We start from the raw sequence: 17,911 nt of genomic DNA on the forward strand, positions 1-17,911 counted from the left end.
AGTCTGTTAAGCATCCGAATCTTGATTTCGGCTCAGGTCAGGATCTCAGGGTCTTGAGATGGAGCCCTGCGTAAGGCTGGGCTCTGCACTCAGCGGGGAGTCTGCTTGGGATTCTCTCAGATCTCCCTCTCCCTCTGCCCCTCCCTCCACTCGTGCACATGCATGCACGCACGCATGCGCGCTCTCTCCCTCAAATAAATAAAATCCTTAAAAAATAATAATAAAATACCATACCCACCATTTTTAGTTCAAGGGGGGAAGTTCACATCAAATATCTAGCAAACCATTCCTAGAAATCGAAATTGGCTAATTAATCATTCCCTCTTGTTCTTTACCATTAAGTTGTTACCCAGCCTTCACCCACCTTATTCATCAGACCTGTCTCTCTGAACAACTTTTCACTGTTTACAGACAAAACAAAAACAAAACACCATCCTCAAAGGATACACATTAGAAATAGAAAAGTTGAAGATATTTAAAAGAATGTGCCTAAGTCAATTCCCCAGGAGTTCCAAAAAAGGTTTAAGAAATGATAGTTTTACTGAAATAAGTCTATAGCCCCTCAATGGGTTTACTGAAGGGGCAATGCTTTTTTCTTCTTTTAAGTTAACTTACAATAAAATTGACTTTTTGGTATGTAGTTCTATGAATTTTAACACACTGCATATAGAATTGTATAACCACCACCAAAATCAAGATACAGGACAGTTCCAACACCTCAAGAAACTCTGCTGGGATACTGCTTTGTGGTCAACACCCTCCCCATACCTCAACTCCTGGCAATCACTGATACGTTCTTCATCACTAGTTTCATCTTTCCCAGAGTGTCATATAATGGAATTATACAGCATATAATCTTCTAAGACTGGTTTCTTTCACTTAACATAAGCTTTTTGGAACTCATTCAAGTGGTTCTGGGTTATTCATAGTTATTTCCCTGCTGCATAGTATTCCATAATATGAATGTATCACAGTTTATCCATTCAAACAACCCAGGCAAGTTGTTTCCAGCTTTTGGCAATTTTAAGTAGAGCTGCTATAAATATTCATGTACAAAGCTTTTGTATGAACATATGTTTTTGCTTCTCTAAGAGTGAGACTGCTTGGCCATCTGGTGAGTATATGTTGAATTTACAAGAAATCACCAAACTATTTTCCAGAGTGGCTGTACCACTCTGCATTGCCACTAGCAACGTATGAGAGTTCCAACTGCTCTCCATGCTCACTGGCATCTGGTATGGTCAGTGTAATAGGTAGCGGTATCTCATCACGGTCCTAATTTGCATATCCCAAATAGCTGAAGTTGAGTATCTTCTCATGTGCTTATTTGCCATCTGTATATCTTCTTTGGTGAATTGTCTTTTACCCATTTTTTAATTGGGCTGTTTGTTTTCTTACTGTTAAGTTTTGAGAGTTCTTAACATTATACATTCCAGACACAAGTCCTTTGTGTCTAGATTTGCAAATATTTTCTCCCAGGCTGTAGCTTATCTTCCCATTTCTTAAAAGTCCCAAATTTCCAATTTTGATGAAGTCCAATTTAGCAATTTTTTTCTTTTATGGATCATGCTTTGGGTGTCACTTCTAAGAACAGCTGTCTTGGCACCACAACTCCTCTGTTCAAAGAGGAAGTTCTCCTCCCACAGAGTTTCAGGTGCCTGTGCTGCCAGGAGACCTCATTCTTGTCCCTTGAACTTGAACTAGAGGGCTTCTCCTGGAGCGCTCTGTCTGCACTGATGCTCACCTCCATGGTTCAAGTTCAGGCATGGCGGGGAACAGGGAAGGGGACCCAGTGGGAAAAAACAAAACAAAAAAACGTAAATTAGCTCCTGGTTCAGTGGTTTCTTGAATTCTGGTCTTTCCCCCCAATCTCCCTGCTACAATTTACTTTTCAGAATCCTTAAATAGCTGCTACTTATATTCTGCCCAGTGCCTTCAGTGGGATAGGCAGGGTGGAGGGTGCTTACTCCATCTTACTCAGAACCAGAACCACAAACGCTCTTTTGAATAGGTTAAGTTCTGCTTTATCTGGTGAATTCAACCTCCCCCCTACTTGACAATCTTTACACACAAGCATACTCACACACAGCTAAAAATAAACATATAGGTAGTTAGATTAAAACATAAATAAGAACATTACTTTAGGATTCTTTTCATCATATCACAGCAATTATAATTACAGACTAGCTGCTGAGGAAGAGTTGAACTATACTCAGAATTACTATAATTTAAGGTCTTTCCCCCCACCTCTTGTGACAATTCAACTTCTTTTTTTTTTAATTCTTAAATTTCTACCTTGAGGATCAAGGACAACCTATTTTTTAATAAAGGTCTGGGTAGTCCTGAACTTAAATCAGTTAGAGTATTAGTAAATAGCAGATGGAGTTAAAATTGACAGAGTGATCAATCTACTTTTTACATCAACATTAATTTTTTTAATTATGATTCACATCCATTTTAAAGATCTAGCAATATAAAAGTGAACAAAGGGTAAGCAAATCCGGACTATTTTCCTTCCAATCTTGCAGCAATAGAGGTACTATTATTAGGAGTTTGGTGTATCCTACACCTCACTGTATAAATAGTTGACCCTTGAACAACATGGGTTTGAATTACATGGGCCCACATACACACGGATGTTTGTTGATAAATACAGTGTAGTACTGAAATGTATTTTCTCTTATGATTTTCTTAACATTTTCTTTTCTCTAGCTTACTTTATTGTAAGAATACAGAATATAATACACATAACATACAAAATATGCGTTAATCAACTCTTCATGTTATCAGTAAGGCTTCTGGTCAAAAGCAGGTATTAGTTGAGTTTTTAGGGAGCAGAAGCTACACACGGATTTTTTAACTGTGTGGGGGGGTCAGCGCCCCTATACCTGGTGCTGTTCCAGAGATGCAGGCTGATTTCAGCCTTCACTTCTATAAAGAATGCTACAATGAATCCCTGTCCATTCTACAGCATTGATTCCCCAAAGGAGGACTGCTAGGTCAGAAAATATATGCATTTAAACGTCAATAGATACTGAGCACCTACTTTCCCCATTTCACACACCAAACAGCAAGGATGTAAATGTTCTTTTTTCCCTACAAACCCTTCCATAACTGAACATTCTCAATCATGTTACAGTCTTGCCAATCCAATGGCTAAAAAATGGCATCTTGTTTTTCATCTGCATGCCCCTTGTTGCTAATGAATCTGAGTGTGTTTGTTATGTTTACTGGCTCTCATGTTTTTCTTTTGTGGACTCCTTTTTCATAGTCTACTGTTTTCCTAGTTGGCTGGTATATCTTTTCCCATTTGTTATGTTAAGATTAACCCTTTGTTTTTAAACAGATTTTTCATCACAGAAAATTGACGCATTCCACAGATACCAATTTGTTGCTTCTCATAATGCCTTAAAGCATTAAGGACATCAGCTTCATTTTTCATGTAGAAAGTTGAAGATTACATCTTTCAATGTAAAGAATATCCACAATTAGGAGCATTTGTTTTTTCAGCAATTATTGTGTATTTATGGTGTACAAAGTGTTATGCTAGAAGCACGAAAGCCATGGGTGTCTATCCTCCAGGAGTCTGAGTCTAATAGAATCTAATAGAGACAAACAGAGTAAAATGATAATGGAAGGCAACATGTGATTAAGGGGCAAAAATGGGTGGTAAAGACTAAAGAACAGGAGGTACCTTCTGTTCACGTCATCATTTTTTGCCAAAATCCAAATCAGAGTAAAACCTAAAAAATTATATACAAACTCAAAGCCTGTTTTCGAAGTCAGTGGTCTCCAAAGCCAGGCAAGGCCACTCAAGGGCATATATGCAGTGACCCATTGGGTAATGGGAGAACATGTTAAAGCTTCTATTATAATGACTTTTATCTTTAAAAAAAAAAGGAGGGGGAACATCACAAAAATTTACAAATCCGGTTCTTTAAGCTTTACTTATTTTAGCACTGCCAGCCTCTCTTGATCTGTCAAGCAAGTCACTCCTTACAGTCTGTTTACAAGGTGACCTGGGGGCAGAGTAAAAGTTCTACCACCCAGAGGGCTTGACAGGGGGACCTTCAGCATACTGCAGTATACATGAGGGTAAGTTAATTTTCAAGTGAAATTATCTAACTTTAACTAAGTTACCCCTCCCAAAATAAGTGGCTTAAACTGATTCCTACAAAGAAGCCAAGAAGTAGGACAATAATAATAGCATAAGTCCAAGCAAACAAGAAAATGGCAAAGCTGACACTTCTATGCATAGTATCCTCAGTATCACCTGAAGTAAAAACAAAAACAATTTAATGTGATCTAACAAAAAACCAGCCTCCCTCCAAAAAAAATCAAAATTATCAAAAAGGGTAATTTGAAACAGGTTTCTATTTATTATCTTTAATTCAAAATCTTACCACGAGTATATATTGAGCTATCAATCAATGAATAGAATTTAGAAACATACTGCCAAATCTCACAATAACATGCCCTGTGACGATACAAATTCGGCAAGTGGCTCCTATCCCCAGCCCCCATGTACCTCAAATGGATGGAAGCTGAACTTTTTTAAGTCCCAGCCAACCACATGACACAAAATCATCCCATCAGTGTGTAAGTTAGAGTGATCAATTGCCCACAAGTGATGACAAACTGCAGTCAGTACCTGGGAGATTTCGACTGTGCGTCTGGAGCCAAGATCCCGGCCAGCTTCTAGCGCAGGCTTCATTGATCATCCATTAATCTCACAATACATGATGCTTTACAAAAATGAAAATTTGGGATCCCATTCACATTATGGTAGGGTTTTACTCTAGGGGTGCAAGCTCAAAACTGTTTTACTGATTTGAACGCATGATCAAAACAGCTTAGAGACCACAGCTCTACGTTCTCTCCTTTGCTCTAGGTATCACACCCTCCCAAAATTTTACAAGAGCTACAGGTGAGAAAAGGAATGACCTGCTTTTGGGAGGTCAACTTTGGAGACAGTCACATAAAGATGTTTAAGAAAACAACCATATGTTCCCATCGCCAAGACTGAAGCAAAGTTTATGTCAAGAGACTAAAAAACGCTTCTTAGAAATTACTCTCCAGTTACCAAAAAAACCATTTATTATTTATTTATTTATTTTTTTAGTATTCTCTAGTTGTTTCATTTTTACCATGTTGAAATGCAAACCCCTTGAGAACAAGGCCAAAGTCTCAGATTTCATGCTGCCCGAATGATGGCGGCTCACCATCTACCCTATTTTTGGCTTCAGTTTTTACATTTGTAAAATGGAAGGAGCAGGTTAATATAGCTATAAAGTTCCTTCCACGTTAATGCTGTATGGGTCTAAGAGGAGCTGTTACAACAGTCATTACTGAAATGTGCACTGACAAAGACTTCCAAGCATTGCGTACCCAAATACAACCATTCTCTTTCACTTTCAATACTGTGTTCAATAAATTACATGAGATACTAAACACTTTATTATAAAATAGCTTTGTGTTAGATGATTTTACCCAACTATAGGCTCATTTAAAGTGTTCTGAACATGTTTAAGGTGGGCTAGGCTAAGCTATGATGTTCAGTAGGTTAGGTGTATTAAATGCATTCTCAACTTATGACGGGTTTATTGGATGTAACCCCTCTGTAACTTGATGAAGATCTGTATGAGGTAATTAGGGAATAAGACACAATCCCTGCTGCAATTCATTCATTCATTCATTCGTTCATTCATGAGATACTTACTGAATGCCCTCTATGTGCCAGGCACTGCTCTAGACACGGGATATGGCAGTGAACACAACAGGCAAGATTAAAAAAAAAGTAAAAAGGATACCAAGAAAGAAACATGTAGCTAGCTGAATACCCTCCTTCACAGGGGAGAACAAGATATTATGAAAATTATGTAAGAGAGATATGGATACATCTGTGGTGATTTTTATAATAGAGGCCCTAAATTCTTTGATACTTCTCCATTAAGAGGAGAGGGTCTGTGTCCCTTCCTCTCAAATCTGAGCTCTGTGACTGCCTCACTAATAAAATACCGCAAAGTGATGTTCCACCAGTTTGCAGGCCCAGGACTGAGAAACTGGCAGCTTCCTCTTTCTGTTTCTTGAGATGCTCACTCTTGGAACCTAGCCACTATGCTGTGCAGAGGCCCGGGGCCACATGTAGGTGTCCCTGCTAAAAGTCAACATCAACTGCCAGATAAGTGAGTGAGGACATCATCAGATGATACCAACCCCAACTATTAAGTATCCCAGGTTATGAGTCTTTCTAGCAAAGGCTCCAGACACAGTGGAGCAAAAACAAACCATCCCTGCTATGCCCTGTCCAAATTCCTGACACACAGTCCATGAACATGACAATGGCTGTGTTATACCGCTATGTTTTGGGGTGGTTTTTACACAGCAATAGAAAACCAGAACACTTAAAAAAAGAAAGAAAGAAAAGACAACTAGAACAATTTTAAGAGATAAGGGATCATATAATATTTTTCACACAGAGATATCGTGAATCATACTATTTTTTCTAAATAGTAAATAAGTACTGTTAAAGTTACAGTGGGCATTAATTAAAGAGAAACTCAAGATCTAAAAAATCATATTCAAACTCTTATGAGGGTCACTATCGTGCCAGGATAGATAACCATTAAAATTTCTCATGACATTAACAGAAGTGCCAGAGTTCCGTTTCCAAGTTCATTCACTGGACAATTGTTCACAGAGTACCTACCAGTGCTAGGCACTGTTCTAGATGCTAGGCACACAGCAGTCAACACAACTGATAAAAAAAAAAATCACCGCCCTCATAGAACTTATATTCAGTGGAAGGTAAGAGACAACAAACAAAACCTTTAAAGAAGTATGTTAAATGGTATTAACTGCTGACGAGAAATATAAAAGAAGAAAAGAGACTAGGGAATGTTGCTGGTAGTGATACTGAGGAGGAGAGGTTGCCGCACTGAGGTGACATTTGCGTCAAAACCTTAAAGCGGTGGGGGAATAAGCCGTGCGGGTATTTGAGGAAAGAGTACTCCAGACAGAGTGAAGAGTAAGTACAAAGGTCTTAAGGCCTGTGTGGCTGGGGTTGATTAAGCAAGCAAGAGAGTAGTAAAAAAAAATGAGGTCACAGAGGAAACAAGGGGCCAGATGACATAAGCAAATTCCAGCAAAACCCAACAACACTGAAATTGGAATCAGAAGAACCAAATTCAACCAGAGCAGGAATGTTTTTATCTGTTATATTCACTGATTTATCTCCAGCACCTGTAACAGTGCCTAACACCTAGCAGAATGAATGAAGTCTCGGCTCGACCACTTAGCAGCTAGCTATCTGACTTTTAACAAATGACTAGAATAACAATCTCTCCCCACCTCATAGGGTCACAGTGATCAAGAATGGGGAAATATTTTGCCAACTGAAGAGCACCATATAGAGGTGAACTCTTTATTACTGAAAAACAATTATTATTATTATATTATTAACAACAACAATTATTATGAACAATGACTACTCTACCTTGCCCCATTAATTTCAACCTGTGAATCATTCTCTTCCTCCATCTGTCATGAAATTGGGGCAGGGATATCTTCCCTTCAGCACGAGGGAGTGGACTTGAAGTACTTGAAGGCTTTTGTAAATGAGTGGCAGCAATCAAGATATGATAGTTACTCCTATCAACTTTTCCTTGAGATACTCAGAGAAAAAGAAGGAGACATAGTTTCCATGTGAAGATTCTACACCCTTTTGTAAAATCCAGTCAGCTGGCAATTTTTTTTTTCTGTCAAAGTGTTAGAATACCTAATATGATAAGAACAACTTAAATTCTCCACGTTTTATTCTTTCTCTTAAACCTACATCAGACTGTTGAAAGAAGGACAGGAATGGGGGAGCATGAGAAACACTCTAAGGAATGGAAAGACTTTTTTTTTAGAAGCTAACTCATCCAGTCATCTCAAACTGCTTGGATCCCATTAAGGACAGAAAATCTACCTAACTGACTCCAACTGGAGACAGCTTCAGTTTTCCCATCAGTAAAAAGGAGATCATATCATCTCAAGGACGCTTCAATTCCATAATAAAATAATGCATATAAAAGCATCTGGCATAAGCTAAGCACTCACTACATGTTGGCAGAATCTGGATATTCTTCATTTATTCAACAAATATTAAGTGAACAGCCACAATATGCCTGTCAGCACTCTAGGAACTGGAAAAGGGCCATAAGCAAAAAAGACAAAAATCTTTTTCTCTCGGAACGTCCTCCTGTTATCTCCTGTAACGTCCCCCACTGGCCCGTTCTGTTCTCTGGAACTACATCTGGCTTCTGGTAGTATCTCCTCCACAGAATAGCGTCTTTTGGGGTTCTGCAGAGAGCTATCACGTACCTCTTTCCACCCACCTTTTCCCCAGCCTAAACTAACAGCCTCAGTTCTTTGGAGTACGCAAGATGTGGGAACAAGAACCAGAATAGGGCTGGGTGGGGCGAAGGGAGATGTCCAGGCAACTCCACCGAAAAAAGAAATCAAGAGAACTGCATGGATTCCAGGCCAAGGTCAAGACAGGCTGGTCCAACTCAGGTGTGTCACCTGACACCTCTCCCAGGAGCGGCCACACTCCCTTCCCAGGCCCTCAGCCGTCTCTACTGGGCACCGAGGTACCGGCCCCAGGGGGCGCCCTGGGCCACCGTGGAGGATGGAGGGCCCGTAAGGCACTCACCCGTACGTCCTCGCCCTTTCTTTCCGGTCGTCTCGGAGAGAATTCCCAGCATCATTCTCGGAGTCTCCATGCTTCCTCCTCCCCAGCCCAGGCCCCTCCGCCCCCGGAGGCCCCTCTCGGAGCCGCCTCACACCTACGCCCTCCTCCTCCCCACGGCCGCCGCCGCTCTCCCCGCCCCAAAACGGCCAGCACCCGGCCGCACTCACCTGCGAGCCCAGCCCCGGCCCCTCCATCTCGCCACTGGCGGCCACGACACTGCAAAGTGGCCGCAGCAACCCGCTGGCCAGCTCGCCTCGAACCGCCTTTACTCCCACTTCCTGCTTGCGGCCCCGCCTCCGCCGCGGCCCCCGTCGCGCCCAGTGCCGCCAATCGCCCTCGGGAGAGCCAATCCCTGCGCTCCCAGGCTGGGGGCGGGACTTTCCGCTGAAGCTTCTGGGGACCCGCGAGTCGGAGGCCCCGCCCCTGGCCCGCCCCCGCCGTGTGCTTCCAGCCCCAGGCCAAGACCGCGCAGTGCTCGCCGGGGTGGGCGTCCACCGGCCCTTCACGCCTCAACGTGCCCCCCACACAGGTCCAGGATCAGGCTGTTATTCCAAAGTCACCCCACCACCTACAGAGAGCAAATGCAGACTTGGCTACTCGATAGCGAGTTAACCTTGTGAAAGTCTCTTATTTTACTTCATTTCCTGATCTGTGAAATGGGGAAAAACAAGGGTACTTACTTCACAGATTGTCAGGAGAATTAAATGAGGGAAAACGTGCAAAGCTCCTCAGTCAGTGTTTGACATATAGTAAGGAGTCAATAAATGTTAACTATTAAAACATTTGCCACTCCCCACTTTTGTGATCTTGAGTGAGCCACTGCCATCATCTGGACCTCTGTTTTCTTCATACAAAACAGAAAATAAGTGAGTTTTACTGCTCAGGCTAGGGAAAGATTGGGCAAGAGCCCCCCACTTGCATTCTCCACGCCCTTTTGTGGACTGAAGGAACTGGCATCTAAACGGTTCAGGTTCCTGCCCTTGGGTAGCTCCAGTGGGGCAATGGGGCTCTCGTACCTCAGACCCCAGAAAACACTGGCGTTTTCTAGCCCAGCACTTAACACCACCTTTGTAATTATTCCTTAATGTATCTGTTGCCAAACTGAACCGGATTAACACCTTTAAAAGCTAAACTGGAAAGGAATGGAAAACATTATGACTCCCTTATTCTATAAAAATAGTTTTAATCATAAAATAAGTGTCTAGAAATCCAACAAAGTGCTGGGTTTTCCCATAATAAATACCATAATACAATATAATTGTAAAAATTTTTTAAACTCTATTATTATTATTATCATTATCATTATTATCATAGCACCCTGCCTGTTGGGCACAGCAGCCCTGAGTTGCCCCAGAAGCCCAACCTCTTCGAGGCCATAAGCAAAAAGGACAAAAACCTTGCTCTCTTGGAACATCCTCCTGTTATCTCCTGTAACGTGCCCCAATGAACCATTCTGTTCTCTGGAACTACGTCTGTCTTCTGGTAATACCTCCTGCACAGAGTAGTGTCCCTTGGGATTTTGCAGAGAGCTATCACGTATCTCTCTTTCACCTACCTTTCCCCAGCCTAAACTAGAGCCTTAATTCTTTGAAGGAGTAAGAAGGATGTGGTAACAAGAGCTAAAACAGGGTTGGTTAGGGCAAAAGTGGGTGCCCAGGCATCCATCTCTGAACTCTCAGTGCCCAGCATAGCACTGGGACATGGACAATGGTAAGTATAATTTTGTTGAGAGGATGGACAGATGGATAGGTGTGTCATCAACTTCTATGATACACGGAAGGACAAATAGAAGTGTAAGCAACTTCCTGGGAGAGCCAGAGCCGTGAGCATTTAATTTGGAAGGGCCAGGATGAGACATTAGGCAAGGCTTCATAGAGAAGAAAGCAGACCTGGCGTCTCATCCTGACTCTGCCATCACGTACTGTGGGTATCAGTTCCCTTAGGGCCCTGCTGTACCAAAGTACCACACACTGGGGGGCTTAAGCCACAGAAGTTTACTTTCTCACAGTTCCAGAAGCCAGAAGTCCAAGATCACGGTGTTATACTACCAGGCTGTTTCTTCTGAGGCCTCTCTCCTCGGCTGGTAGATAAGCATCTTCTTCCTGTGTCTTTACAAGGTGCCCCCTCTGTATGTATCTGTGTTCTAATCCCCTCTTCTTATAAGGACACTAGTCAGATAGATTAAGGCCCACCCATATGACTGCATTTTAATTTACTTGCCTCTTTAAAGACCTTACTTGCAAATACTGTCACATTCTGAGCTACTGGGTGTTAAAACTTCAACACATGAATAGGGGGGAGGACAGCTGTGTGACCCTGGGCAAATCACTTTCTCTCTCTGTGACACTTTGCTCATTTGTAAAATGGGGCTGAGACTGGCTACAGGAAGCACTAACCTCAATGGTCCCTCTCAGTTTTGATCAGGTAATTTCTCCTGCTGAAACTAAGCTCTACCTCTCCAATCCCCATAGCACTTTTTGGATCTCTTTTAGAGAACATTACTGCCCTCATTCTGCAACTATATATTGAGTTCCTACTAGGTACCAAGCACCATTCAATATTCAGCAAGACAAAGAAAAAAAATTAGTCCCTGGTTTCCTGGGGCTTAGTGTTTAGTAGCAAGAGACAGACTTTAATCAAATGGGCTCACAGATACTGACCTCTTAGATCAGCCTTGCAGTTCTTGGGTGGATGCTCTTCCCTCTATTTGGCCAAGGACTCCTGGCACACAGCCATCTTTATGCCCCTCACCATGCTCTGCTCAAGGTCTGGTACACGGTAGAGCCTAAAAAGAAGTACTGTCCAAATAAATGAGCAAATGAATGAATACAGTGAAAGTCATGGTTTACAAAAGGAAATCAAAGGGGCTCAGTTCCATAAATCACGATAAGTGCTGATTTCACAATGTTTGACAACTCTTGGCTTTGAAGAAAAATTTCACGTTAGGGTTTGCTAATCCCAACTGTCACACGATGGGTGGCAACTGACTTCATTCGGAATTAACTTTTGACTCTGGTCTCATTTCTTCCATGGCCTTATGAAGGACAGGAGTGTTTTTTGGAACAGGGGCTTGGGTTTGTAATTATTTCAAAGGCACTGTCATGATCCTTTGGAATGTCACAAAGTTCCACACATCTGTCAGCACAGAGCTTTTCACAGACACCTGTTAGAAAACCCCAGTGCTCACTGATGTCAAGCCAGCAGGGCTGGGTGGGGATGAGTGCTCCCTGGGAACATTCGGGCAACAAATGTTTATTGAGCTCCTACTTTGTGCCAGGTACAGGCTAAAACACCTGAGTACAGTGGCAAACAGCAGAGTCTCTGCTCTCCCGAAGGTCAAGTCTTTGGGGGGAGGGCAAACACTGATAGAGATAGATAAATAGATTTTTTTTTTAAAGAGAAAAAGTAAAAACAAGGATAAGTGCTAACAAGGAATTACAACACAGGGACCCACATTAGCCTGGGGAGATTAAGAGTCCTTTTCATAAATTCATAAAACTAGGTCAAAAGGACTTTCTCAACTTCCTCTATTTATAGATGGGGAAACTGAGGCTTGGGGAGGGAAATGACTTCTCCAGGACCATCCTACAAGTTAATAGAGAAGATAAGATTAAGGCAACTCTTCTGGCCCTACTCCAAGGCTATCTCACCAATCCTCAAAGTGCCTCACTTTCTAACTATAACCAGCCTCACAGATTCTCAGGGCTGGAAGTTGCAGGATGGGGCAGGGATTTCTTAGAAGTCTTGCATGGTCTCTTGTCTTCAATGCATGAAGAGCTTCACAGTGAAAAAGTGAAAGTGACTTTTTCCCTTTATTTTATATATAAATCTATATAAATTGTCAAGATCTGGTAATGAGATACTCTAAGTCAATATGGTCTGGGTTAGGAGACCATGGTGTACATCTTACATTTTACTTGCCAGATCAACCAGATGTGTGTATGAGAGAGAGAGAGAGAGAAGGTAAAGCAGGAAGTATTCCTACAATTTTTTTGTTGGTTGCTATTTTGAGTCTTAGTCACCTACTTACAGTCACATATTTAAATATATATTCCTATGGAAATTTTTCTGGATGTTTCCAAACTGTGACAGCAACACTCAGGATTGGGTAATAAATCCACCTTGACTTTAATACAGGTGTGGCAAGACTCGCCTCTCTACCTTCTCTATCCATCTATCATAGCTCCGTATTTATTGGTTTATATACCCACTCCCCCCTTAGTCTCTGTGCTCCTAGATGACACTTAAACATCACTTCCTCAGGGAGGCTGGACTCCTACATCAGGTTAGGACTCCCTGTTAAATGCTCCCATAGCACCTATAGTTCTCCTAACAGCACCCATGGAACATTATTGAATTCATGTTTTGAACATCTATCTTCTCTGCACACCATGAGCAGTTCTGTGAGCATAGAACCTGGCCCTGATTCAGACATAGCCGCGTTCCCAATGCATAGCACGGTACCTGGCCCGTGGGAACTCGGCTCAATACTGTGGTATTTTACATTATCATTTGTATTTACATCCCCCGCACCTAGCGCATGTCCCAACCCAAGCTAAGTGTTCAGAAAATGTTGACTTGAGTTGAAGAATCCCATCTATGGCTTTATACAGCTTGCAAAACACTTCTGCTTTTACATAGATTGAGACTCATAACATCCCTGTGAAGTGAGCAGAGTGGGGATTAACACTCCACTTTACAGACTGTGATTCGGGAAGCTTTGGCAATTGCCCCAGGGTGTCAGGCTAGAGACTGTGGAAGAGCCCAGGCCCAGAGCTTTGGGTGACAGGCGCAGGGCTATCTCCCGTGTGACAAGGCTGTGACCTTGGCAGTACGGTCACTGAGGAGAAATAAGTTCGGGGCCTAGGAACTATCTACAGGTTCAGGAACTTTCAAAACTTCATACGGGTATTTTTTCAAAAGTAGTTTCAAACTTCCCACCTACCTGGAGGAATCAAGGTGGGACATGAGTTTTGGAGGCTCATTTTTTGTGTGCTCTTAGCAAGAGACCTTACCACTTTGAGCCTACATGCTCTCATCTATAAAATGGGAATAGTAAGAGAACCTACTTCATAGAGTAGTTGTCTGAATTAAATGAAAGAATGTGTGTAACGTACATACAATAAGTGCTCTGTAAATGTTGATCATTACTAGATACTCAGACACCTGAGAAAAGCTGAGATCTTAGGGTAAACTCAGCCTTAACACTGATTATGATCCAACTCTGAAATATTCGTGACTTCATAGCAAATATAATGACCACAGTTCCACTGGTCAGAATTTATTCCTTGTTTCAACAAGAACATTAGTTTGTGACATTTTGAAGGAGTAATTATTCTTCTCTTTCCATCACCACCCTGCCCTACACACTAAACTATTTACGGTGATGAGAAGAGCTGCATTCCCACCAGCTCTGCCTTCCCTAGAAGACAAGAAACTGGTTAAATTTGCTATTAGCTGCTGCCCCGCGGGCGCAATTCTAGCGACAGTGGTGTCCATGGTAACCGGCCAAGCTGGCTTGTGGTGCAAGTTGTTCAAGAATATAGAAGGGACGAGGGAAGGCCTAATTGGTTAACTGTCATCTCAGTTTCTAAATGAAAGAATTCCACCCTGTGCTTTGGAGAGATGGTGAATCCAGACAAAATCTGAATTTCCCAAGCTGAAGGCACTGAAGTCATTCCCAAAGCCACGGAGTTCCCGATGAATCTGACCTCTGGAGTATGGTTTATCAGCAAGCGCAGTAGATGAGATGGCAGGAGAGGCAGAACATGGTATAAAATGATTACATGAAATTCTGCCATCCCCTTGAACCCTCTTTGGCTCCCTATTGCCTGTGGTAAAGTCCCTTGTGGAACTGGAGTGGAACAATGAGGCGCCCTCAAGAACCAAGGTCGCCATGGTCACTAGTTTCTCTCTCTTGTCTCTGTGCCTCTGGACATCTGTCCTGCTCTCACCATAGAGTGGGGCCCTCTGCGTACTCTGTACTCACAAGCTGCTTTCCCACAACTTCTGCTTATACGTGACATTGACTCCAGCCCTGACTCTACAAGATCGTACAGGCCCGGCACCTGCTACCTGCTCGTCACTGACCAGGAAGAGCTCTCAAGGCTGGAATATACCCAAGGTGGGGAGAGGGGACGGATCAGAAAGGAGAATCAAGACGGGTCACTTGAATAAAGGACACCAGAGGCCAGGCCTCCAGCTGTGATTAGAGCTGGGTCACAGACCCACAGCAATCCTGAAGCAAGAGCCCAGCCTTTGCCTAGCCCAGGTTCCTCCTCCATCACCCATGCCCCAGAGCAGCCTGTGAAGAAGCTGTGTGGCGCAGGGCAAGGAACCAGGCCAGCAGTCAGGAGGGCCAGCTTTCAAGTGACCAGTTATTGGTTGCGTAGCCTCTGGTGAGACATGGAACGTCTATAGCTTTCCTCACCTGCAAATGGAACTTGGCCACAGCACACCTGAGCAGCACTTAGAAGTATGTTCTGTGGAAATATCTGCAGAGCTTGTCATATGCCACAGACAAGAAAGAAGGGAGTCCTGAGCTCCAAGACCAAGTTAGTTTGATTCCAGTCCCAAACATGGGAGTGTGGACACTTACAGGTGATTCTCCTTGTGGTGAAGGACAAGCCGAACTCCTGCCTCAGGAAGGGAGAAACAGTACCACATCATTACTTTGGTGCAGAGCCGGGGTAATGGACCCAGGGGCAGAGGGACACAGAAGGAAGCATGCTGTGATGCCTCCCAGACGAGGCACAGACTGGAGACCTCCCACTCTCGTCAGTCCCCTCCCCACCGTCTTCAGCCCCATTGGGTCCTTTTCTCAGGCAATTCATGTAGAGTCTGAGGCAGAGTATTAAAATCAGTAAAGTTTTTGCAAACAAGCAGTCTAGTCTTAACTGGATAAGCATGGAGTAAGTTTTAAATGATAAAATGAAACTAAAAAGTCTGGAGAAGTCTCAGGCAGACTAAAATGCTTAAAGTTGCATGAAAATTTGCAAAACATCCCGATGGTGTGTCTATATTATCAATACATGGTTTTGTGGTTTGTTTGTTTTTTTTTTAAACAACCAGTGTGTTGTTTTGAGTTACTTGGTTTTTTTTTCATCAATTTACCATCTGGAGCTAACCCAGATTCTTGGGGGAGCCTTGCGAGAATTGTAACTTCAGGAAATGGGTTGAGCAGAAAGCAAGGAGTGGTTTCATGGTCGTAGGACTTTTAAAAACCCTCCACCCAATCTGCTCCCTGAGTCAGGATTTTCTCACTCTTCCATATCTCTCAAAACCTGCCCCATCACTATCTCCTTAAATACCCATGTTACCTTCTACCATTTAGGTTATATTGAGCAGACCTTTATCTCACTCTAACTTACATAGTTGGCACCGTTTCTGGCTCTTGGGGGCCACAAAAATTCCAATGAATTCTCTCTTCTACTTCATAGCCCATTAGATATTTGGATGATTAATGACACCCCTGTGTGTGCTGTCCTGCTGGTTACACATCCCCAGTTCTTCCAACCATTCCTCCATTGGTGTAAAGACAGCGTAGGGGAAATGCTGCTGTTGCGGGAGCCAGACTGAGGTAGCTTTATATCTTATTACAAGGTAGCTACATACCTGGGCCAAGTCACACAATCTTTCTGGGACACTAGTGCTATTTTGTAAGGTTGTAAAGAAGAATAAAGGAGAGAATGTGGGCAAAACATCTGGTCTGGCCTCTGCCTCATGGTGGGTGCTTTGTACGTGCCATGGGTGTGATGGGACCAGGGAAAACTTGCTTGTAATCACTCCTCCTTTAGGAGGATTTTACAACAAAAAGGAATGGAGCTGAGATATTCAGAAGTAGAAAGAAAACAAAGGCTGATGTGACCTGGGCCAAAGGAGCTGAGCAGATGAGACTTTGAGTCAAAAAGGAAAGAACAGACCAGTCACGAGAGGCCAAAGAAGATTCCGAAGATTCGTTCATTCATGAAGATGAAAATGCTTACTTCGTAGTGGCTGGCATCATCAGAAACAGATTATATCGCATATGTGAATGTGTTTTGTAGAGTAAATACTCCCTTGTACTCCTAGAACACTGGTGCTTCACCTCATCGTATGATAATCATTTGTCAATTTGTCTATTTCCCCCTGAAGATTGTAAAGTTATCATGGTGGGGAAATGTTGGAGTTCTTTTCTGCCCAGCTCCCTCTCTCATTGGGGAAGCCCTTCTCCCTCAGTCCAAGTGGTTCAGATGGGACAGTCCATGTCAGTGCCCTACCTGCTGTGAGCTATGGGGCTGAGTCTGTGAGCCAGGCCTGACCAATCAGGGTGCTCCAGTCCTTTGTCCAGAGAGATTGGTCCAAGGCACGGAGGCCCCAACCAGGGCCAACCAGGGTCCTTCCATGTAATTTGATCTTTGGATGCTGGAAAAGATGGTTCTTTCTTTAGAATTATGAACTCTAAGAGCATTAGCGTGGCAATACAATTTATTCATCCAAATTGTATTGAGGACCAAATTATCAGAGTTGAGAGGATCCAGTCATGAGACATATACCTCTCTGGATATTTTAAACAGAGGGAATTTAATATAGGAAAGTGGCTATATAGTGTTGGAAGGGCTGAGGAAGCAAAAAAAAAAAAAAAAAAAAAGGTAGGGGGGGACTTTGAGTTAACCCAGATCTTAGTGCCGCAGGAAGAAGCTGCTGTCCCTAAGAATGGGAGGACAGCAGGGTAGAGGTGGTGTTATCAGAGTCCAGAACCTGGGAGGAGGGGGGGCTGACCTGGTGCTCTGAGCCATAGAGGTTTCCCAAAGGGGGCCAGAACTGAGACCATGATGGGGCTACACTGCTGGCTGGTGCGAGGACCATGTTGGAGAGCTACTTGGGCTCTGAGGAAGAAGCTTCACAGGCAGGAGCTTGAAGTGCCAAGAACACCCTGTTGCCCTCTGTGCCTGCTGGGGAGACGCTAACCCAAGTCCAAAGCTGGAAAAGAGCCTCCCTGGTCTCCTCCTTTCTGCTAATCTCCCACCATTGCCTGATTGATGGAGTCTATCTGAAAGCCTCTTGGCGAGAAAGTCCAGAAAATGCAGTTATAGGGTCCAAGCCTCCATGGAATACACAGCAGAACAAAGCAGAGTAGAAATGGAGGCTGAGAGCAACCAGGCAAAACACCTGCCAAGGTGCTCTGTGCTAGGTCTT

The 17,911-nt window shown here is 43.1% G+C and overlaps 1 protein-coding gene across 4 annotated transcripts in view; it reads right to left on the minus strand.

Annotated features, from left to right (window-relative positions):
- The window catches only part of ZDHHC13 (zDHHC palmitoyltransferase 13), a 100,479-nt gene extending 91,456 nt beyond the window's left edge, over nt 1-9,023 (minus strand). For 3 of the 4 annotated variants that reach the window (XM_078058313.1, XM_078058312.1, XM_078058311.1), the window contains exon 1: nt 8,902-9,023. In XM_078058313.1, the coding sequence (XP_077914439.1) occupies nt 8,902-8,928 (27 nt within the window). In that variant the 5' untranslated portion in view covers nt 8,929-9,023. The remainder of the gene's footprint in view (nt 1-8,901) is intronic. The other variant, XM_078058314.1, reaches the window with a different exon arrangement.
- Nucleotides 9,024-17,911: the final 8,888 nt, after the last annotated feature.

Source organism: Halichoerus grypus, chromosome 11, assembly GCF_964656455.1.
Source record: "Halichoerus grypus chromosome 11, mHalGry1.hap1.1, whole genome shotgun sequence".
Taxonomy (NCBI): domain Eukaryota; kingdom Metazoa; phylum Chordata; class Mammalia; order Carnivora; family Phocidae; genus Halichoerus; species Halichoerus grypus.